Source organism: Leucopleurus acutus (genome assembly GCF_964270905.1).
Source record: "Leucopleurus acutus genome assembly, chromosome: 15".
In the NCBI taxonomy this organism is placed as follows: Eukaryota; Metazoa; Chordata; class Mammalia; order Artiodactyla; family Delphinidae; genus Leucopleurus; species Leucopleurus acutus.
This window is the reverse complement of record NC_139157.1, coordinates 28,117,850-28,144,080: the sequence shown is the minus strand read 5'-3', so window position 1 is coordinate 28,144,080 and position 26,231 is coordinate 28,117,850. Positions and strand designations below refer to the sequence as shown.

General features: G+C 38.4%; 1 protein-coding gene across 8 annotated transcripts in view; it reads left to right on the top strand.

Moving 5' to 3' along the window:
- The window catches only part of MYB (MYB proto-oncogene, transcription factor), a gene marked incomplete at both ends in the record, with an annotated part of 33,437 nt that extends 16,732 nt beyond the window's left edge, over positions 1–16,705 (top strand). For 7 of the 8 annotated variants that reach the window (XM_082855337.1, XM_082855335.1, XM_082855332.1 and 4 more), the window contains 6 exons: positions 206–348; positions 1,583–1,697; positions 1,790–1,915; positions 3,036–3,146; positions 5,530–5,637; positions 16,589–16,705. In XM_082855337.1, coding sequence (XP_082711463.1) covers positions 206–348; positions 1,583–1,697; positions 1,790–1,915; positions 3,036–3,146; positions 5,530–5,637; positions 16,589–16,705 — 720 coding nt within the window. The remainder of the gene's footprint in view (positions 1–205; positions 349–1,582; positions 1,698–1,789; positions 1,916–3,035; positions 3,147–5,529; positions 5,638–16,588) is intronic. The other variant, XM_082855336.1, reaches the window with a different exon arrangement.
- Between the last annotated feature and the right edge of the window lie 9,526 nt (positions 16,706–26,231).

Sequence of the window (26,231 nt, the reverse complement as noted above, 5' to 3'; positions counted from 1 at the left end):
CTCTAGATTTTATTTCTTGGAAATCATACTCCAAATCCCAGGTGCTGAATTGAAATAAAACACTATGTGCTTGTTAACATCATTGTTATCTCATATAATGGTCCAGTAAAACATACCTACTTGTTAACAACATGTCATTTTTAAATTGGGCTGAGTAAAGAATCACTGTTTAATTTAAGTATATTTTCTTTCTTCCCATATTTAGTTCTTAAACACTTCCAATAACCATGAAAACTTAGACTTGGAAATGCCTTCTTTAACTTCCACCCCTCTCAATGGTCACAAATTGACTGTTACAACACCATTTCATAGAGACCAGACTGTGAAAACTCAAAAGGAAAATACTATGTAAGTCCTTGTTTCAAGAAAAAAATTATTTATTTTATTTACTTATATTTAATTAATAGAATATAGTCTCCAAATGTCTGATCTATTTATATGTATGTAATTTTACTGATCCACTTTTATATACATAGTCATGTGTATCTCCACATTGAATATGCCTGTCCTGGGCATGTTAGAACTACCTAGAGGTAGAAGGTAGGAGAATAAACTAAATTACCTTTTGTAGTTCATTTCAAAATTTCCTATATATGGGCTTCCCTGGTGGCGCAGTGGTTGGGAGTCTGCCTGCCGATGCAGGGGACACGGGTTCGTGCCCCGGTCCGGGAAGATCCCATATGCCGCGGAGAGGCTGGGCCCGTGAGCCATGGCCGCTGAGCCTGCGCGTCCGGAGTCTGTGCTCCGCAACGGGAGAGGCCACAACAGTGAGAGGCCCGCGTACTGCAAAAAAAAAAAAAAAATTTCCTATATATGCAAAGGTAATTTTAAAATAACTTTTCCATTCAGTTTTTCTGTTTGTTCAATAAGTCCTTTTCTTCTTCACCAAAAACAAGCTTTTTCAGCCTTCTTTCCTCTTTGATTATAAACTTAAGAATGAATTTTTTTAAAGAATGAATTTAAGAACTTATAAACTTAAGAATGAATTTTTTTAATCTTATTTTTTCTTTTTGAAATTTATCTGTAGATAGGACCTCTTTTGCCATCCCCATGAAAATTATATGATTAGAAGCCAAGGAGTGATTAAGTAGTCATTTATAGTCAATAAAGCCTTAACCAATTCAAAGAAATGGGAGAGAACATCAATAAGAATTATAAGAAACCTTTTAAAAAAGCAATTTTATTGTTTCCAATATAAAATACACTTTAAAAGGTTAACATATGTTTTCTGTTGTGGGTAGATAAGAGATAATGAATAGATAAAATTGATTTTTAAATGACATCAGATCTTCACAATACTTATGGTCATTATAAAGGCTTAGGGGTACTACATGTGTTTTCAGAATGATTAAAGAAAGATGAGAAATATTTTAATGCTCTTAGTTTTGTGGTATGATATTTTGAAATATGTGATGTACATATTATCTTTTCCCTAACAATATATATATGATTCATCAGCATACCCTATTCCATATCAATGAGTTTATTCTATTCAGTAGAAAAATATTAAATTTAATAGGTAGAGAAATGTAAGGGACATATGTTCTTTTATATTTAACCAAAACTTGTTTTCCTTTTAAAGTTTCAGAACTCCAGCTATCAAAAGGTCAATCCTAGAAAGCTCTCCGAGAACTCCTACACCATTCAAACATGCACTCGCAGCTCAAGAAATTAAATATGGTCCCCTGAAGATGCTAGTAAGTTCTCACAAAGTTCTTGGGGTTTAGTTGGTTTATTAGCACAGACAGAAATTTTCCTCTGATACAAATGTACCCAATCATCCCTTCAGCCTCAGACACCATCTCATCTAGTAGAAGACCTACAAGATGTGATTAAACAGGAATCTGATGAATCTGGAATTGTTGCTGAGTTTCAAGAAAATGGACCACCTTTACTGAAGAAGATCAAACAAGAGGTAAACACAAGATTCTTTGGAAGGAACAACCCTGCTGTTTTTGTCCCTTGTGGGCAGCTTGATGTGTCTGGGGGAGGGGGGGAGGCACTGTGTAACAACACCACTTTTCATAAAAGATTTTCATATAAGATGCAGTTACGAGGTACTGCCAAGCTGTAGGCATGCAATCTTGCATTTGGGAAGCCGAGCCACTTCTATTTCCTTCCTGTTTGAACAGAAAACATGTGAGAGATTACAAAGGAAAGAGAAGGAAGCAGTTTTGTATTGTACTTTTTAAAATCACTGATATATAGGTGGATGGATGACTGGTTGATACATAGATATTTAATTTTTGGACATCATGGAAAATTGAAACTAATTAATAGTATCTATTTTTTTGGTAAGTCTTTTTGCTTTTATTCATTCTAATGAGTGTGGCATTGTACCTCATTGTAGTTTTTTTAATAGCTCTTTATTGGAGTATAATTGCTTCACAATAATATTGCTTCACAATACTGCATTAGCTTCTGTTGTACACAAAAGTGAATCAGCCATATGCATACGCATGTCCCCACATCCCCTCCCTCTTGAGCCTCCCTTCCACACTCCCTATCCCACCCCTCTAGGTCATCGCAAAGCACCGAGCTGATCTCCCTGTGCTATGCTGTTGCTTCCCACTAGCTAAATGTTTTACATTGGTGTCAAGAAGCATTTCCAACAGGTTCGATACAGTGCCTCTTGAATTTATTTTCATATAAGGATAAGTGGTTGAGAGATTGGCCATAGATTTACTTTTTCTTCAGCCTTACTGAGATATAATTGACAAATAAAATTATAAAGTATTTAAAGTGTACAATGTGATGTTTTGTTACACGTGTACCTTATGAAAGGATTCTCCCCCATTGAGTTAATTAACACATCCATCTCCTCACATATTTACTTTTTTTTCCAGTGAGAACATTTAAGTTCTACTCTTTTAGCAAATTTCAGTTATACAATACAGTGTTAGCAACTATAGTCACCGTATTATACATTAGATCCCCAGACCTTATTCATCTTACAGAAGTTTACTCTTGAGTTTAACAGTTTCATGGGAAGTTCTAGCTCTAGAAACAACAAAGCACTTCCTGTTTGCTTTTAGGTGGAATCTCCAACTGATAAAGCAGGAAACTTCTTCTGCTCAGACCACTGGGAAGGGGAGAGTCTGAACACTCAGCTGTTCACACAGGCATCGCCTGTGGCAGATGTGCCCGTAAGTTATGACATGTTATGAGATGTGGGCAGCTCACAGAATTCTGTGTGTGGCGTGTGGGACCACTGTGGTTTCGGCATTTAGTGCATCATACTTCTAAATATTCTCTCACAGGCTTATTTTCTTATGATTATTAATGTTGAATATAAAGTGAGATTTTCTACATGTGTTGGAAATAGACTGTGTTCCATTGCAGACTTGTTTATTTTCTTATGATCTGAGTCCTTGCCACTTAAAAAATCTGCTGCATGTATACACACATTTCCATGAAAACAGAATATTAAGTTTTACATTTTCTTTTAATTTACTTATTTGTCTTCTAAATGTAGTATAGGGTTTCCCCTGCTATCTGAAAGTAGAGCATTCCTATGATACCTTTAGTAGGCCAAAATGACGTAAAGCAAAGAAGCAGTTTACCTTCGGACATATCTTGCTAACAGGTGCAAAAATTAAATAAAATTAAAAAAAAAAAAGAAACAAATGTAACAAATAGAAGCAGACTCACAGATACAGAGAACAAACTAGTGGCTGCCAGAGGGGAGAGGGGTGGGGAGAGGGACGAAATAGGTGAACCGGATTAAGAGGTACGGACTCCCAGTTATAAAGTAGATGTCACAGGGATGTAATATATAGCACAGATAAGATAGTATTTTTTAATAACTGTGTATGATGTGTGATCTATAAAAATATCAACTCACCATGGTGTACACCTGAAACTAATATAATATTTTAAATCAACTATACTTCAATAAAAAGTGAATAAAAATAAGGAAATTGAGATAAAGCACAGGTGCTCACACAATTCAAAACTATGGGGTTGATGCTGAGATGCTGAGTGTAGTGCCTGGGGAAGGAGCTTGGCGGTGCCACTCTAACTGCCCAGGGTGTGTGCTGCCTCTGTAACAGTTGTGGCTGCAAAAGAAAAGCAAAACTTCTCTTCAGGCTTCTTTTGGTTAGCAGTTAGCGAAAATATTAGGTGCTAATGTAGGACTTTCATAAAAGCAAAGTGGTGTGAAGCGAACTTTTGAATAGCAGGGGATGCCTGTATTTCCTCCTTGCTAAGTTGTCTCCTGTTTGGTTTTATGTAGTATCTAGCATAGTGCTAATCACAGTGTCTACAGTAAATTCCCTTTATTGTACCCGATATTGCATTGCTTTGCTTACCACCATTTTTTTAATAGACTATTTTTTCAGAGCAGTCTTAGGTTAACAGCAAAGTTGAGCAAAAGGTACAGAGATTTCCCATATATCCCCTGGCCTCACATATGCACAGCCTCCCGATCATCAACACACCCCACCAGAGGGGTATATTTGTTACAACTAGTGAGCCTACATTGATACAGCATCACCCTAAGCCCAGAGTTTATGTTAGGGTTCACTCTTGGTGTTATTCGTTCCATGGATTTGGACAAATTTGTACTGACATTTATCCACCATTATAGTATCGTGCAGAGTAGTTTCAGTGCCCTAAAAGTCCTCTGCTACTATTCATCCCTCCAACTTCTGGCAACCACTGATCTTTTTACTGTCTCTAGTTTTGCCTCTTCTGGAATATTATATAGTTGGAATCATACAGTGTGTAGCTTTTTCCAGCTAGCTTCTTTCACTTAGTAACATGCTCTTAAATTTCTTCTGTGTCTTTTCGTGGCTTGTTAGTCTTGTTTTCTTTTGTTTTGCCCTTGGTTAACCATTCGATTTTAAAGTTTGTAACTTGTGAATGATTGCCCTTTCCTCTTATGAAGAATCAAAGCTAATAGCAATTGCTAATATTTATTCAGTGTGTTCTAAGTGGTGAGTAATAGTCTAAGAGCTTTAGATACGTTAACTCATCTAATCCTCACAAGGTTGGTAACATTATCATTTCCATTACACCAGGGGGGAAACTGAGGCACAGGGAGGCTTAGTCACTTACTCAAGATTGTATAGCTTATAAGTGGCGGTTCTGGGTTAGAACTTCAGTCTAGTTCTAAATTCCATACTTTTCACCATTATATTATACTGCCATTAATCTGTAAGTCGAAAATATTTCTTTACCAATATATGAAATAAACAGTTCTCTCACCAGAGTTTAATAAAATTTTAAAAGCACAAATTTATTAATCCATTTAGCAGATGTATTTTGAGTGCCTGCCTCATGCCTAGAACTGTGTGGGACCCTGAAGCTTTTTGCTTTAGTGATGTTTGCCACAGTGGGATTAGTGTTAGTACATAGTTGAGTTCTCAGTTTAGCTCATTGGGAAGAGAATTTCTGGCAAATACCTGCATTTTTTTCCTGCCAATGTGTGTCAACTCATAGTAATCTACTCTCTAAAGTGTTAGAATTGTGTCGGCTCTCCTATTATCCAACCTCATTTAAATTTCAAATTATTCTCTTTCCCTTTAGAATATTCTTACAAGTTCCGTTTTAATGACACCAGTATCAGAAGATGAAGACAATGTTCTCAAAGCATTTACAGTACCTAAAAACAGGTCCCTGGCGAGTCCCTTGCAGGTAATTATTATTCCAACATTGGTATCTTAAAAGTCATTCACTAAAAAAATTTTTTTTTTTAAAAAAAGGAAAACATTTTAGACATAGAGGAGTGATGCTTTTAAACAACTCCCAATGTCTAAAAAACTCCTAAAATTCCTTGTTGCCACTCATATGAGACTCACTGGAAATTTTTATTAGAGCAGGCTCCCAAAGCCTGATGAAGTGAAACATTTCTTACTGTGACTGAGACTAAGATTGTTAATTACACATGTGTCAATACTTCCTTCTACTTTTAAAGGTTTTATAAAAAATTGGTATAGTTTAATTTTAGTTTCAAAATTTTTTATGTTTTCTGCTCCCTCACTAAGCCATCAAAGCTCAGACCCTTTTTAGATTTTCAATGAAGTTTGAAATTAGATAGCTAGAAAAGAATTACACCATATTTGACTATCAGAATGACAGACTCAACTGTCAGTGTTATGTGGCTAATCTGTAGTTGAACATCTGCTCACGGGTTTTAATATCAAAAGAGATTTCCCTTTTTTGAAGGAGGTGTATGTTGATGAAATACAACAAATTCCAAATTAATCCCCAGCCAAATGTAAATAAGAATGCAAATTTGTTCCCTTAAATTATTTAAAGCATTTCCCAACATTCAATAGCCCAATACCCAGCCACCTGCTGAGCCCTCCTCCCCTCCATCCTCCTGTGCTACACTGGGGGAAAAGCCATAGCCCCTGCAGCATGCAGAGAACCTGGATTAGGAAGTGGAAAGTCACAGTTGTCCTGTGAGGGAAAGGCACTGTTTTAGGCAGTGTGATTTGAAAGAGTGTCCTGTTCCTGGAAGGGCTTTCCCATCACTGCAGTAGGCCTTCTCTCTCCAAATTGTGAGACTCTTAAGACTACCTCCTTTAAAGCATTTGTGATATTTAGCATTATTTTTAAGAAATACAAATACAGCTGGAAGGGCTATAGGCACACTTTGTGTCTTAATTCCATCAGATTGCTCTCCTTGTGGCTTCTATCTGATCCAACTGCTTTGATGAAAGGTGACTGTTGACTGGAGTGTGGACTAGGGAAAGTCTGTCCTTGCGGGGAATCTGGAGTCCTTCCTGAGTCAATCAGGCTTGGGTAGCCATGTGAAGAAGACTCAGAATATGGCAAAGAACTGGAAAATGAGGAAAAGAACAGAAGGGGGACATATGGGGGACAAAGAAAGGGGATTAGAAGGATTATAACCAGAGCATAGAATTTGACTAGTGCTATTAGTGCATTCATTAAACTAGGTTGAGTTTTATGTATATTTTGTAACATAGGCTAGGATCTGACCGATAGTTATAATAGTATAAAAAAAGTGCATTCTAAATGGCAAAGTGCAACATATATACATATTTAGGGACAGTTATCATTATGTAGGTTGAAAACCCCTGGTTCTTTCCCTAAAACTAAATCCTAAAGCTTTTGGCCTAACCAAATAGTGTTTAGCAAAACCTAAATCTAAACCTTTATGCAGATATAAATAAAATATATCCAGCCAAACATGGTACAGATATAAAATATATATATTACATAAACTTTGGCAAGAGTGTCAGATTTCTAAAAAATAGGTTGTCTAATTTTTACCTTGAAGATTTTAATGATACTAATTAAAAAAATAATCAGTATGGAACTTTATTATCAGCATATTTATATTTTATTTGATGGAAATATTACTTATCTTTGAAACTCAGTATTAAGTAGTAGCTCTATTTTTTTTTAATTTTATTTAATTTATTTATTTTTGGCTGCACTGGGTCTTCGTTGCTGCACGCGGGCTTTCTCTAGTTGCAGCGAGCGGGGGCTACTCTTCGTTGCGGTGTGCGGGCTTCTCATTGTGGTGGCTTCTCTTGTTGTGGAGCATGGGCTCTAGGCCCGTGGGCTTCAGTAGTTGTGGCACGCGGGCTCAATTGTTGTGGCTCGCGGGCTCTAGAGCACAGGCTCAGTAGTTGTGGCGCAAGGACCTAGTTGCTCCGCAGCATGTGGGATCTTCCCAGACCAGGGCTTGAACCCGTGTCCCCTGCATTGGCAGGCAGATTCTTAACTACTGCACCACCAGGGAAGTCTAGTAGCTCTGTTTTTATTAGTCAGTATTTTCTAGTATATCGGTGAGCCATATGTGGCACTCTACAGATTCTGATATTGTATATTGAGATTAAGCCACCTACATACATCACATGATGAAGGTAACATTTGTCGGCTCCACTAAACTAAATAATTGAGACCTATAAGTTGATTTTGGAGTCAATGCTTCTATCTACATTATATGGTTTTAGTGATTTACACCACTCAAATATATTTTAATAACCTGCTATAATAGATAACTAATTCATTTTAAGAATGAATGAGTGAATGGCACGCACCATGTATCTCCTTCATTTTGTGTCATGGAAACATAGCTTCTCGTACCATAGAAATATGTGATTTCTAAAATGTTTCAAACTTTTGTGATAAATATCAGAAAATGCGTCAGGTGATTCTAAATATTTAAGCATATATTGCCTATATTTCATATAACCCTGACTCAATATTTATGTAGGTAATTTTAAGCAATTTGGTAATTTTTTATTAAAACCATTATGCTTTATCATATATTTCCATTGATAATTCAATTTGACCTAATTAGGCAGATTTCTCATGAACAGTATTGTTGAACATGTTGTGCATTTGTTAAATGATCTGGCTATTCAACTTGAGTACTTTATATAACCTAGAAATTTTGTCATTTGTACTTATAATAAATCAAATGTTAAACGGGATTTTAACCAAACAATCTAGACATTTTTGTTAGAGTGCATTTAATTAAAACAACTAAATATGACTCCTAAAATATTTTAAATTTCCAATACTTCTAAAATGTCATTTGTATAGTACAGTTGATCGTCTATCCATCTAGTTGACTAAATAAATTTACTTAGGTACAAGAAAAGTTTATTGAAGACTACACTAATTGTGCAATTCTGTGTTCTGTCATTTCAGTGGTAATGATCCTTGGCTTAATTATAGCTGTAACACTTTAGACAGAGTAGTTATTGTTTTGAGGCCCCAAATATTGGGGCTTTATAGTTCAGCTTCTAATACACATATAAATCCATGTGCTTATACATGAATATGTGTAATAGTTACATTTCCTTCCTCTCTTCTTGGAACCAGCCATTTCCCTAAGGTGCTGTGATCCTTTTAGTGGGAAATGGTATGTAGAGAACAAACTCAGGGTGCTAAGTATGCCCATTTTTTATGCGGGTTGCCATTGAGAAGCAAAGAATTTTAATAACTCAGAGCTTTCCATATAACCCCTAGTCCATAAGCTATAATGTTTAGAGGCTATTATAAACCATTATGCACAATGTTATATTTGGTTTTGAAATTATTTATGCTTGATCTTTTTTTAAAAGGAATTTGCAGCAGCTGCATAATAGTGTAATAGTTGGATTTCTTCTTTTTTTAGTTGCCTTAACTTTAATTATAAAAACAAACAGGGACTCTTATAATAAAAATGTCCTGAGACATTTTTGATATTTGTGTCTTTCATGTAGCTCAGAATATGTGAGATTTTCGGACCATTGTGCTGTTTTCCTCATGCTGTATGGTAGTAGAGAATGGAGTCTAGAAGCTTATACACAAATGAGGAAATAGACATTCAGCCTAGAAAGCTTGCAGTTTGGAGCAGGAAAGGCAGATTCACTGTGGAACACTACTGGATTCTGCTGTTCGAAAGTTACCCTGAAAGAGCCCAAGGCAGACACACACACATACACACACACACAGCTCCCTCAGCAAGGAGAAAAGAACTGCCTGTTTTTCTCAATGTGCTTTCAATTTGCTTTACATTTTGAAATAAATACATTATGCCAATAAACATTTCCTAAGGTAGACATTTTCATTGGTAGATCTGAAACTGTACTTAAGTTATAAGCCTCTGAACTTCTGTATTTTTCTCTTAAATTATAATTTCCTTTTATTCCTGTTTAAAACCCAAATGTAAAAGATGTGTTCATATGCTTTTTACTCACTCACTTTCCTCTTTTTTGTAACCACAGAATGACAGCCTTAAATTTTAATTTCCTGACTTGGCTTGTCCTAGCCTTACTTTTTAAAAACAGTGAGTTTAATTTAAGTAAATTTCTCAAGCCATTAACACTTAACCACATTTGCACAGCATCAAAGAATCTTACGATGTTATTGCAAGCAGCTGAAGCTCACTTCTTCAGTTCCATGTGCTTTGGATTGCTTTTTGCATGATTGGCATTGCTAAGGAGTGTAATAAGCTAGCATGCAGGCAACAGGCACCTGGGTTCTAGTCTAGACATCAGCAGTTTCTAACTGCATGTTTTTAATTCATTAACTTCTTCAGATGAAAATGCTCTCATTTTAAATTGGGAACTATAGTTATTTCCTCCACTTATCATACAAGGTTTCTATGAAGATCAAATGGATATAATATTACTTTCAAAATGGCAGCACAGGGCTTCCCTGGTGGTGCAGTGGTGGAGAGTCCGCCTGCCGATGCAGGGGACACAGGTTCGTGCCCCGGTCTGGGAAGATCCCAAGTGCCGCGGAGCGACTAGGCCCGTGAGCCATGGCCGCTGAGCCTGTGTGTCTGGAGCCTGTGCTCCGCAACGGGAGAGGCCCGCGTACCGCAAAAAAAAAAAAAAAAAAATGGCGGCACACTTGCCAATGTACATTGGTGGTACCTATTTTCAGACAAAGGGTATGCACTGTCCCTGTCCTTAGAAACATAGGCAAGGAGGCCTCACTTTGCACTCTGGTGTATTATTTCCTCTCACATGTTCTTTCTCATTCCTTGCTCCACTCTGGCAGAACTGTGTCAGTGGGTCACCAAAAGAGATTGCTGATTCAACTGATTCCTGAAATAAAGGTAGTCAGATCTCTTTGGTGTTATGGAGATGAGACAACTGATTTACTGGTCTTCTCTATTTTTCTGCTGCTTGTGTTGGCATGTCAACTGACATAGAAACAGTCCGTCTCCATGTGACATAGATCTTTCCAGGCATTTCTTAGTGTTAGTGTGCTGCTGTTGACCTACTCCCCTGGATACCTCTGTATCCATTTGGTTCTCCCTCGGGTCACTTTTTTCCACTTGCCCTGGCAAGATTTCACATAGCTGTCAATAATATTTCAGTGACCTGCTTTCAATATATCTTATATAATAAGCAAGTTTACCGTGTACAGTTTTTGGGGTGAACTGAGAAAGGCTAAATGAGTGGGGAAGGCAAGTTGAGCTCAAATTCAGAGTGCTCTACCCCAGAGAGTACACGACCTGGATTTTTTTTTTGTTTGGTTGGGTTTGGTAAACACTGTGATATTGAATCTTCCTTGGGCCAACAAAGATATAATTGCTTTAGAGCAATTTGGCACTTATCTTAATCTCAATAGTTGAAAACCAATATGTGACTAAGGAAAGAGCTATTCTTCCAAAAAATTGTGACATCTGAGGCTATGTGACTACAACTGTTGGGAAGTCTATCAACAAGTAAGATGAAAAGAACCCTAGAGACACTGGCGACAAACTCCAAATTTGGGAAAAGTCCATCCCTATTAGCGATTGTTAACTTAGACGTGGGTGGGATGTGGAGGTGCTGGTGGATGGAACACCCTCCATCACCATCTGGACCTTTGACCCACGCTAACTTTTAGGTCTCTTTTCTATGAAAAGTTAGCAACTCTGAAGTTGGGAGCATTTAATTGTTTTGTGCAGACATAGGGAAGCATTTATGCGTGGGAAAAGTTTGATAACCATTAACCTTACCTTAGCCACACTTCATCTCAGGTTTACTCTTGACTCTCAAGATACAGCTAAAGATTTCAACATTATCTCTTAGACAACTAATACATTTTAAAAGATGCCCCACTGGGAAGGAATTCTGACTTTTAGAATTTTAGTCCAGAGTAATTCTTTTCTTCAGATAGGTTAAATGGAATTATCAAATAATTCTTAGTCTTTTGGACACCATTTATATCTGCCTGTTATTTTAAAAAATGAAACAGAAAAACATAACACCATCTTATAAGTTGTTTTGATTTTGCAAAATCATTTTTTCATGACTTAACGCAATTTTCTTATGAGGTCTGTGAATTGTAAAGCACATACCCTGCCAAGGCTATTGACGGCAGCAGCTACTGTGTGAAGCTGCTCTATGAATAGAACAACAATGGCAGTTCTTGTTCAGCATGATGAAAAAACCATTCATATTCTAAGTGAAAATGTGGAGATAATTTAATTCTGACAGAAAACCACCTGTGGACATGGTCTTGTCTCATTTTTTGTCTTCTGTTTTATATAAAGGATCTGCGTATTTATTTAAAGTGCTTCAGCAGGATATCCCAGTTAGACCTCTGACAGTCCTTTTTCAGTTCACTTCTGCCCAGGGGCAATTAAAGGTAAATTATGGGATAAGTAAGATAACTCGCAGGCAAGAGGAGGAAGATGTGCAGTAGGATTATTAATGTTGTAATGAATTAGGGTAGAGTGACATGTCTGCAACAGCACCATGGGTTAGTCATTTACCAAGAATTCATGTGCCGAAATCTGTAATTCTTTTTTTTTTTTTTTTTTTTCTTTTTTTGCGGTACGCGGGCCTCTCATTGTTGTGGCCTCTCCCGTTGCAGAGCACAGGCTCCGGACGCCCAGGCTCAGCGGCCATGGCTCACGGGCCCAGCCGCTCCGCGGCATGTGGGATCTTACCAGACCGGGGCACGAACCCGTGTCCCCTGCATCGGCAGGCGGACTCTCAACCACTGCGCCACCAGGGAAGCCCAAAATCTGTAATTCTTACTAATTCTTTAGTGTAAATGAAACTAACATTTAAGGAGAGGGAATGAAGAGGGTGCCCAAGGATCTATATGACAGTATTAAAAAACATCCTCCTAGCACGAAGACATTTAATCCTCCTTTGTCAGAACTATTCCATCAGCTTGAAAAGTTGGCCCAGGGCCCCAGAGCTTCAAGGTAAGGAGGGAGAAAGAAATAGCAGGAGGAGGCAGCTGCCCTTTTGGCTGGTGGACCTCAGCATTTCCTTTCTTACCCGAGTATTCGACCTTCTGCTCTTCCTTTACCTTCACAAAGTAGGTACGTGTCTGCTCTGACCAGTATTTCCATCCATGGTTGTAAGAAGTGCTTGCTTTGTACTCTCACGGTGCGGAAAAGGAGCTGCCCACTCACGTTCGCCTTTTTGTTCTGCGCTCAGTGGTTCTTGCACACAGTGGCTACTGCGTCTTGGTGTCTGTCTACACTGGGAGGTTCAGGTGTTCCAAGTCGTCTTGCCCTCCCTCAACTCTGAGCTTCAGGGCTTAGGTGCCCCTCAAATGATCTGCTTTCTGAAGTTCGGATAGGTCAGTCAATTTGATTTATTTCTTCATAAATTTCATTTTGACTTGGGGGAAGCTGACTGTTTGAAAAGTGTTTTCAAAGTACTAACTAAAAATATATGGTACCTTCTTTATATTGATCTTGTTTTAAATATCTGGTCCTGGAGGAAGAGCCAAACATGAATAAGTGATGAGCCATCTGGGAGATCCAACAAGAACACAGTTAAAGTCCAAGTTGAAAATATACTAAGCCGATAACTGTGTTAGATTCTCTTGAACAGACATTGGGAATCCCGAATTAAGTACTATGTTGTCAAGGATCAGAACTTGACTTTTACCAAGAGGCATTGTAAAAGCAAGCATGAGATTCTATTAATATAGGATTTTAGGATACTTAATTTACTTTAATATAGAAAATTAATCCTATGTTAATTGAAGCACAGCTAAGTAGAAAAATTCTTAACCAGAGAAAAACAGAAACAATCCGTTCTTCCTTGCTCCTCACTTTTATCTCCGTTTTCACCTACATCCTCCCTTCCCCTTCATTTGTTTGTATGTATTCTTTTGAAATATGTATTTTTGGGTTTTGTGTGTATCTTTGTTAGTTTTTGCTTACATATAAGATATTAGCATATTAAGATATTTTATTCTGCATCTTTTTGTTTGTTTGTTTGTTTTTGCGGTACACGTGCCTCTCACTGTTGTGGCCTCTCCCGTTGCGGAGCACAGGCTCTGGACATGCAGGCTCAGCGGCCATGGCTCATGGGCCCAGCCGCTCCGCGGCATGTGGGATCTTCCTGGACCGGGGCACGCACCCATGTCCCCTGCATCGGCAGGCGGACCCTCAACCACTGCGCCACCAGGGAAGCCCTCTGCATCTTCTTTAGTCACTTGCTTTTAAGATCCATGTACTTTGTTCTGTGTACATCACTGATTCTAAGCCCTGCATAGTACTCATCATGGACAGCCATCATCTTTAACTATTGACTCTCAAATGGTAGTTAGTATATGTCATATTGTTATTGTATGTCACATTGTCATATGTTAGGATGTCACATTGTTATTATATGTCACATTGTCATATATGTTCTATGTGTGTCACTACAAATACAAGCTCAAAATTACAATGATAACATTAAATTTTATTTTGTTAATTGGATTCCTTGTGTCAATTAGGTGTTTCAGTGCTGCACTGAAAAATGTTAGCAACAACATGTAAGCAGTCAACTAAACTAAAATATGAGATTTGGATGGGCAGATAACACACCAAAGAAATATGTATATGTAACCCACTTCCTTCAAACTAGACAAACATCATTTATTCAGAACTGTATCAAAGAATGCTTAACCTACTCTGGTGATTTTACTTAGTAAAACATTAAATGTGACTCAATGGCAGAAGTCAGCCCAGAACGCCTTGTCATCTTTGTCCTGTCATTTTTGTGATTCACAGTTCCGGGAAAATATTATGATAATCAATCTTGCCTATGGAGTATTTCAAGTTATGTATTGAGCCTCTGAGCCTTGAGAGTAAATATGTGTAAACTTGGATGGTGCCTTTACATTGGCAGTGAGATGGCATGACAGACTGGGCAGAAACTGGGTAATCTACTTTGTGTCCTGTGAAAGTTTACAAGTTAGAAACATGGCACTGTAAACCTTATGTCACTGAAAATTTATTCCAGACCCTAGGCAAGGAAGCCCCATCACCATACAAATACCACGTTCATTTGGAATTGTCTTACCTATTTGCTAAAAGTCTGATGACTTTGACACCTCATCTAAGCACTTCTTCCTGCATTCCAAGGCCCTGCTGACCGGACCCTACAATTTCCCACTGATAAGAACTCTAATGGAAGCAGCGAGTTAGAGCCCGGATTCACATTTCTACTTCATCACTTCTTAGCTGGGTGACTTTAAGGGTGTTGCCTCAGCCCTCTCTTCCTTTAAAATTACCTGCTTTGTAAAACATGTGTAATGAGCCATATTTATGCCCCTGGTGTTTTGTATGAGAATTAAATGAGATGATACATGTAAAATACTTAGAAGCGTGAGTGGTGCGTAGTAAGCGCTTGTTAAATGTTGTCATTAAATCCACTGTGTCCCTTCCTCTCTGTCTCCCAGTCCCTCCCACAAGCAGTATACAAACTGCAGCTTCCTGACTCTTTCATGTTATTTTCCCACCTGGGTTACCCTCTTTACCACTTGTCTATCTAAACCCTGCCTATTCATGCCCTTTGCCTAGAGCATGGCCCTGGCTGCTCGTTGGTGTCCCCTCTCCTCCTCCTCTGGCCGTGGGACCACAAACCTTTCATCTGCCTGTCGTCACTCCACCGGTTTCACATGTGTTCATTTTTTCTCTTAAAGGACAGCAGAGGCCTTTCTTTTCTTATTCTTCTTTTGTCCTTGAAAAGCATCCCTCTTAGATATCAACACTAGGAATAGTTGTGCTTTTTAAAACCACTGATTTCGTTTTGAGCTTACAGACAGCAAATCTTATATCTGCCTGTGTTTCTGTTTCCTTCTTTGCATTGACTGCTAGAGAGCTCAGAGCCATGTTTGGAGTTTACATCTTGCCGGTGCATTATAGTTCATGGCAAGTGTTTTGAATACAAATCTCACCTCTTCTTCGTATTATTTATTTTTTCCACATTTCTCTGTGACCCTGCCTTGTCCACTTTTTAAACTCTCTTTGCTTAGATTTACTTTGTAAGCATCTTAAATCCTTTTGGGAACTAAGTAGGGCACAAATAGTACATATTTTGGTTTGAAGCAACATGGAGGGAAGGCAGGAGCCAGGGCTCGCAGGAGACAGACACACGTTCAAAACCATTACTCTAGTTACCCATAGAGTGGCCTTGGGCAAGTTATCCTTACTTTCTGAGTCTCCATTTCCCGCCCAGTTTAAGAGAGAATGAACCTCCCACCCAGGGTAGTTGTGCTGTGTAAATGAGATCATGTGTGTGAAGGATCCAGATGCTGCCCATGAGATATTAGTTCCATCCTGTAACTTCCAGTGTATCTTTAAAAAGTAAGCTATCCAAGTAAACCGATATTTCTTAATTAGTTGGTATTTAATTGATAAATATACATTTTAATGATAAATTTAAATTTTCATAACTTAATCAATTTCATTGTTTAAAAAGATACACTATGTTCAGTAGGTGTTGACCAGTTCCAGCGCCTACAGGAGCTTCTTTGCTGGGTGGCTCAAGCACTCACCAGTTTGCTAATAAGCAAATGCCCACAGCTCACCTTAGGGATCTGGGGATTACACTCATTCCTGTCTCCAACTCTGTAAAATCTCCTAACAGACAAAAGGCACTCAAGCGTGAAGATACAGCTGTATCTTATCATACTGCTTGGAGTGGGTTTTCTCTCTTCGTGATAAACAATTTCTGATAATTAATATCACTTAAGAATGCTGGATTCCTGGTTGTCAGAGGGAAGATTTTATCTGACAAAGGCTCCCTGGTGTCTACTACTTGCTGTCTGGAGGTCACCCTTTTTTTCTGCTGGCCCTGCTGGGACTAGGAATCCATTTGTGGGCTAAAGTGTGTGCTTCCCGGTCTGACCTTGCCATTGCCTTCTCTCTCCCCATTAGCCTTGTAGTGGTGCCTGGGAAACTGCATCCTGTGGGAAGACAGACGATCAGATGACGGCTTCCGGTCAGGCTCGTAAATACGTGAACGCCTTCTCAACCCGGACTCTGGTCATGTGAGACGTTTGCAGACAAGCATTATGGTTTTCAGAACACTTCAAGTTGATTTGGGATATAGCATTCCTCTACATGAAACTTTTCATGAATGGGAGAAGAGCCTATTTTTGTTGTGGTACAACAGTTGAGAACAGCACCAAGTGCATTTAGGTGGATGAAATCGTATCAGATTTCACCCAACTAAACGAATTTTTTTAAAAAATTAATAAATAACAGTCTTACCTAAATTATTAGGTCATGAATTGTAGTCAGTTAGTATCTTACTGCAGATTTTTAAAATAAAAAAAAAAACATAAAGTGATTTATCTGTATTTTAAGAGGACCAGTATTTTTTCTGTGATAGGGTTTTTGAAATTTTACACAAAAAGGTACTCCAATATTTCACTTTTCTCAATCACTAAACACAATGCATTACTATAAATGTTGGCTTAACACCATGGAATAAGTAATCAATATTGTAAATGCTCATTTATGGTTAATAACGTTGGAGGTACATTTACTGTACTAAACCATTTTATGAGGGTTTTTTTGTTAGCTTGCTTTAAAAATTATTACTGTATGAAATAGTTTTATAAAAAATTATATTTTTATTCAGTAATTTAATTTTGTACATGCCAAATGAAAAAAAATGTGTTTTGCTGCTATGGTCTTAGCCTGTAGACATGCTGCTAGTATCAGAGGGGCAGTAGAGCTTGGGACGGAGAGAAAAGAAACTTGGTGTTAGGTAATTGACTATGCACTAGTATTTCAAACTTTTTTATTTTTTATATATATATATATACTTTTTTTCCTTTTGTAATACATTGGAAAACTTGTTTGGGAGATTTTGCATTTGTGGTTGTTTTTTGTCTTTTGTTATTGTTGGTTTATAAGAGCATGCACTGCACTTCTTTCTTGGGAGATCTGTGTTGTTGAAGTCCTATGTTTTGTTTTGAGTTCAGCCTGACTGTTCTTTAATTCAGGGGTTATGTGTTTAATCAGCATTCCCCGTGGTCTCTAAGTGTATAGTCTCAGAACTGCCACACAGAACCTGTGTTTGCAGCTGGGGTCGATAGCCAGTTGCTGCCTTAAGAACATACGGTGCAAGATGGCCGGCACTGAACTTTTGATATGACAGTGTACTTACTGCCTTGTAGTGAAATAAAGCTGTGCCCTTATTTTACTTACTTTTGACTTCTGTCTTACTTTCGACTGTGGACAATAGTTACAATTTTAAGAAAATGGAGTGAAAGCAGAGCACTTTCCTCTGTTAATAATTTGCACACCATCTGAACTTCACTTGAAGAAGCCAAGAATCATAACTTTGGAGAGAGAAGGACAAGCAAACCAAGTTCAGTAGTTCCCAAAATAATCACGTGCAGAATGACAGCTGGGAAGAATCATCCAGAATCTATCATTCAGGGTCCCAGCAGCGTTTGAATTAGAATAATGCAAGGAGAGGTCGTTTACAAGGGTACTGATACCACGGATGTGGGCAGGGGGTAGCAGGACCACAAAGGGTAGTGCGTGCTCATGGATGCAGGCCTGAAGGACACTGTCATGTGGAAGGGGAGAGTCATGGAAAGCAGGAGCTCTTGAGAGGAGCAGCGACCTTTGGAATTCTCACAGAAAGAGAGCCAAGGGTAACCCCTAACTTTATATTCCCTGTCCCTCCCATATCTGCCAAGGGTCCTCATTGGCAGAACCAACCAGAAGCTAGAAGGTCCAGGAGTACCTGGATGCAAGGCAGCTGATCAGCCTCCTGGGGCAGAGCCAGAGGACATTTTTCCACTGGGGTAAGGACAGGGCGACCCAGCCGAGGCATCCATTCTGTCCAACTGCCACTGGCTTCCATCTCTCAGCTCAGTGCTCTCACTGTGCTACAATATCCCTTTCACATAGTTTCCTTGCAATTTCCTTTAGTCACTCCTTTCCAACTCAGATTTTGAATTCTCATATGCATGGTGCACTTGGTGTTCCTAGAGCCAAGGATTTGTTGCCCCTAATTATTAGTCTTTAAGACCGCTTAGTATTCTTTGATTGTCTTTCTAATAGATAATAACACACCTCAGTGTTAGGAAGCTTATTACATTCACACACCCGCAGTCTTTTCGAGGTGCTAATTCTGCCACTTACTAGGAGCTTGAACTTGAACAAGTCATTAACCTCTCTGAGCCTTTTTTCTCCATCTGTAAAATGAGTTCATTCCTACAATGCACTTTTGTTAAATAATGCACTATACGAATGTTCGTTATTACATAAGCTGTCCATAATTAAGTGAGGCATGCTGTGTGGTGTGTCAAATGTTCATCTCATCGATAATGTGCATTGCCAATTGCAGAGTTCAACTTAGGGGCCACTGAATATCTATTAAAATAAATTAATGGCAAGAGTGAATTCAGCATTATATAGAACCAAAATATTTACTTTTGAAATAAGCACATAACCTAATAACTAGAGACTAAGCACCTAAACTAATGAAAAGAAGTGTAAATTTAGGTTTTATGTATAAATACATTAATGTAGCACCCATTTCACAAGCAACTCTAAAACCTTTATCTGTCCTGGACATTTTTTTAATCCTCCTGCTGTCTACTGCAGAGATTCCAGTACTAAAATAAATGGAAACAGCATTACTTACTACCCAAACAATGGTTGTCCTTTTGAGTCACTATGTGTAAAGTTTGAGTCCACATGTGCACATCCGGATAATAGGAGAGACACAGAGAATATCCTAAACTGTCTCTCAGCCATTAATAGGGCTGATAATCCAAGGTGAATAAAATGTACAAGGAAGAATTTATTCTCTTTAGAAATTATACAACATTAGAACTGCAAGGGACCCTTAACAACATGAGGGGCTTCCAATAAGAGGTTCTCCACACTGCTTTATTGAAAGAAAATCAGTTTTGGAGCCCAAACAGTCTTGTTTTAAGTTCAGACTCTGCCCTTTACCAGCTCTGTGACTTGGTAAGAGTTTTACTTAATCTCCCTAAACTTTACTTGACTTATATTGGAGATAAAAGTACATCTCAAGGTTGTGGGGTATTGTGAAGATTATATGAAATAGTAAATGCATTCTTGCGTCTTTGTAAAATGTTGTCATGCTTATTGATGACATAAGTCACTATAATGACTATCGTCAAAGAAAAAGCAGGTCTGTAACCTAGCAATGGAGAAGTAAGTACCACTGAGGCCCACATTCTTGATTGTGTTAAATCTACTCTTTGTATTAAAATTAACTTTAAACCTAAATTATATCTTTTCAAAATACTCCTAATCATTCAAAATATTCCTAAACATATTTAAATATATCTTTCTCCTTCTTGTACAACTGTATGTGGGAAATATGGGGTATATTTTCCTTAAACGCATGGGTTTCTAATTCGAAAAAGGAAACTATCTAGTAGATAAAATGTGACGGGCAGATCTGTTACACTGCACTTAAAATACTTACAAGTTTGGTGCTTATTTTTCTCCTTTAATCTTGCTATTATAAAATAAGGTCTTCCTTATTCATCATTTTTAGAGGGTAAAGGAAAGAAATCAGCCAAAAGGCAAAACCTCTTTTAAGAAATGAAGTGAAATTGTATACAATTATACGTAGTAACTTTGGGAATTACAGTAAGAGGAAGCTGAACTATAAATCTTAGGGAAATTAGCGTTTGGGCAACAAATAGGTTAGAATTCTTTTTAACTAACATTTGACACAGATGTTCTTGATGCTAATGTGGAAACTGGAGAGACTGATATCTGCCTTATGGACCATGTTTCTCTTATTCAGCTAGTATATGTTCAGCGCCTACTACTGTATGCTAAGTGCTGTGTTTGAAGTTGGGGTTAGAACTCAGAACAACATAGATTTAAAAATCCCGGGACTTTCCTGGTGGTCCAATGGTAAAGAATCTGCCTTACAATGCAGGGGACGTAGGTTCGATCCCTGGTCAGGGAACTAAGATCCCACATGCCCAGGGCAACTAAGCTCTGGAACCCGTGCACCACAACTAGAGAGAAGACCGTGCACCTCAATGAAGATCCTGCGAGCTGCAACTAAAACACGACCCAGCCAAAAATAAATTTAAAAATAAAATAAATAAAAATAAATAAATCTAAAAAAAAAAATTCCCTGCCTTCTGTGAGCTTATGTTCTGATGGGAGAGACAGATGCATAAGTGGACAATTATGGTATGTTTGTATAGGGGTAACAGTAACCACTGGAGAGGACCAGATCTAGACTTGGGGAGCCACACAAGTTTCCATGGAAGAATCTAGCAGGACTGACAGACAAAGCCAATCTAAAGAGGGGGGTAGCAGGGTGAGGGTAGCATCTGAAGTTTACTGGAGAAAAACACCCAAATATAATGACTTGCCTTACTTTAAATTCATGATGACAAATTGCAAATGGACACTTAGGCAATGGTACTGCCTGGAGATATTCTCTAGTGTATTTTTCTTCCCTCCCTCTGGGCAACCATTTCACACCACTTTCTCTCAGCCCTCTCCATCCCATCTCCATCCAATTCCCAACTGATAACCTTGACTCATACACATCCATGACAAAATATAAGTATTCACCATCCCACACCAAAGCCACCCACAGACCAGCACAGGTACTGACATCCTTGCCTTCCCTCTTGTTAGCATGGACGAACACTCCTGGCTGCAAACAAGGGCTGGCCCTTCCATTTGGCCTCTGCAACCTTTATATCCTCCAGCCCTCATCCTGCAGATACTATCTTTCTCCTATATGCTAGTGTCTTCCTCTCTCCCAAATCATTCTTATCACATTAACATGGTCTACATCTCCCAGCAATAAAAAGTAACACTCTTTTTATCCCATATCACCATCATAAAGCCCCAATTATCTGCTCCTCTTTTCAGCAAAACTGCTTAAGGGATCTTCTATGGTTTTGGTCACCACTTCCTCTTGTTGCCGTCCTCCCGCAGCCCATACCACATGAACTTTCATCGCCCCTACTCCATCATGTTCACCCTCGTCATTGTCACCAATGGCCTCCATGTTGCCCAATCCGGTGGTTACTTCTTAAGCCTCATTTTACTTCACTCATTGGCAGCCTTCAACAGAATCGACACTCCCACTTATTTTGTTGTTGTTTTCGGTTTTTTTTGGCCGAGCACCACGGCATGTGGGATCTTAGTTCCTGCGCCCCCTGCGCGCCCTGCATTGGAAGCACCGAGTCTTAAACACTGGACCACCAGGGAAGTCCCACTCCCACTTTCTTGAATCACTTTCCTCTCTTGGCTCCAGGGTACCCTCTTCTGGCTTTTTTCCCTTCCTCACTGGTTTCCTCTGCTTGCTACTCCTTCTCCCTTTGGCCTTGAAGTGGTCCTTTCCACCTTCTCTCTACATCATTCTTTCCAAGGGATTTCAAGACTGCTATTGCTTTAAGTACCATCTCTATCTTCAGCTCTAACCCTGTTCTGAAAGTCCAGACTCCTGTATCCTATTCCATGTTAACATCTCTCCCTCACCCATAGATATCTTAAACTTAGTATGAAAAAAACAAAACTTGCAATCACTCAATGCTTCTTTTTTTCTCATTTGCAGTAATTAGGCCAAATTTTTAAATTAATTTCTTCATTTCTCAAGCCAAAAATTTAAGTATCATCCTTGATGTCTCACCCCTCTTACACCCAAGGGCTCAGAAAGACCTGACTACTATTATCTTGAAAATATATCTTAATGTGTCCACTTTTCTCCATTGTCAGTAATGAAATTATTAGCAATAATACAATATGTGTTAAGTGCTGACTACATGCTGGAGAAGAAAGGAGAAAGAGGGAAGGTTCCCAGCAGAGAGAAGAAGACTGGTGAGATCTGTGAGGTCAGAATGAGGAGAAACCGAATGGGAAACCTGGGGGAAAGACATGAGGCTGGAGAAGGAAGTCATATAAATATTCTGCAAGCGTTTGGACTTAGTCCTTAGAGATATGGGGGGTCATTGAATGATTTTAGTTCAGGGAAATAAAATGATTAATTTACCCCTGATTTATAGAAATAATTCTGTTCAAATCCCTTTTTTATACATAATATAAACTTAAACCTCATGTTAGCAGGACCAAATGATTGCAGTCTGAATTTTATACCCAGTTAATTGGATTCTACACAGTATATTTCCTACTGCTTCTTAATTTCAAAAGAATATGCTTTAATCCCAGAAAATCTTATTGAAAAATATCCTTTGATCTGAAGTATATCAAGGCTGTTTTCATAGTTTATCTTATATAAAGTAATTAGTTAAGGAAGAATTGTTTGGAAGAATCGTTTGCATAAAACACTTTTCCCCTTTAAGAGCAGAATATTTTCAACCAATAATTTATCTAAAATCCTCCTTGTTGTTTTCAAACACCAAATCTTCAACTGACTTTTTTTTTTTTTTTTTTTTTGCGGTATGCGGGCCTCTCACTGTTGCGGCCTCTCCCGTTGTGGAGCACAGGCTCCGGACGCGCAGGCTCAGCGGCCATGGCTCACGGGCCCAGCCGCTCCGCGGCATGTGGGATCTTCCCAGACCGGGGCACGAACCCGTGTCCCCTGCATCGGCAGGCGGACTCTCAACCACTGCGCCACCAGGGTAGCCCTTCAACTGACTTTTTAAAATATGGCATAGTCCTTGATTTGCCTGGTGTTTTGCCTGTTAAGGAATCCTGCCAGTATTGCTCTCGAGGGTATCTTCAGCTTACTTTAACATTTCTTTTATTACACTCCTTAATCTAGAACATATTTTTATATTCCAGTGGTTTTCAGACTTTGGGGGCATCAGAAACACACTGAGAACTTACTTAAAATGAAGATTCTTGACCTCGCCCACAGGGATCTGATTCATGAGTCAGGTGTAGACCTAGAAATATTTCAACAAGCTTCCAGGTGATTCCAAGGCAGGTGGTCTTAGGGGATCACACTAAGGCCTTAGGAAAAGCCTTCTAGTCCCCCAACCCTGTGCTTTCATTCTAACCCTCCCCATAGCATTCAATTCCAGTGGAGCCCATAATTCTTCATTAAAATGCCCACGGGTCTATAGAATATTTGAAAAATATTAAGCCCATAACTATAACAAGAGTTTCTTAAATCCAGAGAATTACTATGTGACAGATATTGTTAATTAACGCCAACCTTGGCCTTCAGATCCACCTTTTGTTTGATTTTTACAAGATGTGGGGAAGCATAATTTTATACACTGTGTATCTGAATCTCTTTAATAGTATGATTCTATTGCACATGATCTAACAAAATGGATTTTAAGCTCAAGAAGTTTAGCATATTAACACAACAAAACAACAACACTATTTTAATCCAGAACCCCTGGTTCTAAACCAGTCTCTAATCAACTTACTGAAAATCCTTGTTCAAGTCACTTTACACCTCTGTGCTTTGGGATTTCTATTTAAATGGAGGAAGTATTTAATCCTGTATATAGTTACAAAGCACACAGAGGTCCTCAGATCAAAGACAAATGAAATTCAAAGAAAGCTTTAGTAACCCAAAGACACTGGAGTACCTAAGATTGTTAGGTTTTCCTGAAGGAAAACATCCTCTGAACTGAATTTGAAAATTAATAAATCACCCTTAGCCTGTGTTTGGGAGCAGATGTTAAGGACAGAGCTACGATTTTCTTTTATTCACCTGAAGAATGTAAATTCATCCACCTATTTTTTATTGGTCCCAATTACCTAATGATGGGAAGACTCTTTCACCTTCCCTTCCTTGGTCAATTTCTGAGTCAGTGCAAGCAGTGAACAATGACCAGCCTGAAGCACACTGGAAAGATGGTTATTGCATAAGGTCATAGCCACTTGGCTTTACTCAGATCATCCCAAATCCATTTCTCTCCCCTATTTCAAATCTTCCATAATGAAAAGACATTAGAAACATGCATTCTGGTTGAACATAGTGTATTGAAGACATGAATTAATGACACTCCATCAGGAAACTCCACCAAATGACAATGAGGAGACAAATAAGGGGCACAAATATACAAGTCAAAGAGAATAGAAAACAACAGGTAAGAGATATTTGCCAAGAATCTGAGTCACTTATCCAACAAATGTAATATTTGTTGAATATTTATTGAGCACTTCTCATGCAAGGCAGAGTTCAAAACTATACATAATTTGATATACATAAATTTCAAATAACTGGCAGAGCAATATGGTCTTGGATACCCCCAAAGTACTAAGAAAATGGTCTATTTCACATTTTTCTCTAAATCTTCATAACCATAACCATATTTCTCTAAACCTAAAATGTCCTTTTTCATGTTTTAACATTTTACATCAGGATATGTCTTTAACATGGTCTGATTTTTTTCTTTCTTTGAAAATTGCTATTAAATCTGTACAGCCATAAAATTGATGATACCATAAAATAAAGGAAGAGCGTGGGATTCTTGGAAAGCAGGAATTTCAGAAAGAACTCCTCAGCTTTTTTCTTTTTTTTTTTAATTTAATTTTACTTTTTTTTTTATATAGCAGGTTCTTATTAGTCATCAATTTTATACACATCAGTGTATACATGTCAATTCCAATCTCCCAATTTATCACACCACCACCACCACCACCCCGCTGCTTTCCCCCCTTGGTGTCCATACGTTTGTTCTCTACATCTGTGTTTCTATTTCTGTCCTGCAAACCGGTTCATCTGTATGATTTTCCTAGGTTTCACATATATGCATTAATATACGATATTTGTTTTTCTCTTTCTGACTTACTTCACTCTGTATGACAGTCTCTAGATTAATCCACGTCTCTACAAATGAGCCAATTTCATTCCTTTTTATGGCTGAGTAATATTCCATTGCATATATGTACCACATCTTCTTTATCCATTCGTCTGTCGATGGGCATTTAGGTTGCTTCCATGATCTGGCTATTGTAAATAGTGCTGCAATGAACATTGGGGTGCGTGTGTCTTTCTGAATTATGGTTTTCTCTGGGTATATGCCCAGTAGTGGGATTGCTGGGTCATATGGTAATTCTATTTTTAGTTTTTTAAGGAACCTCTATACTGTTCTCCATAGTGGCTGTATCAATTTACATTCCCACCAACAGTGCAAGAGGGTTCCCTTTTCTCCACACCCTCTCCAGCATTTGCTGTTTGTAGATATTCTGATGATGCCCATTCTAACTGGTGTGAGGTGATACGTCACTGTAGTTTTGATTTGCGTTTCTCTAATAATTAGTGATGTTCAGCAGCTTTTTATGTGCCTCTTGGCCATCTGTATGTCTTCTTTGGAGAAATGTCAATTTAGGTCTTCTCTCCGTTTTTTGATTGAGTTGTTTGTTTTTTTAATATTGAGCTGCATGAGCTGTTCATATATTTTGGAGATTAATCCTTTGTTGATTCGTTTGGAAATATTTTCTCCCATTCTGAGGGTTTGGTCACCACTTCCTCTTGTTGCGTCCTCCCGCAGCCCATGCCACGTGAACTTTCATCGCCCGTACTCCATCATGTTCTTGTTTATACTTTCCCTTGCTGTGTGAAAGCTTTTAAGTTTCATTAGGCCCCATTTGTTTCTTTTTGGTTTTATTTCCA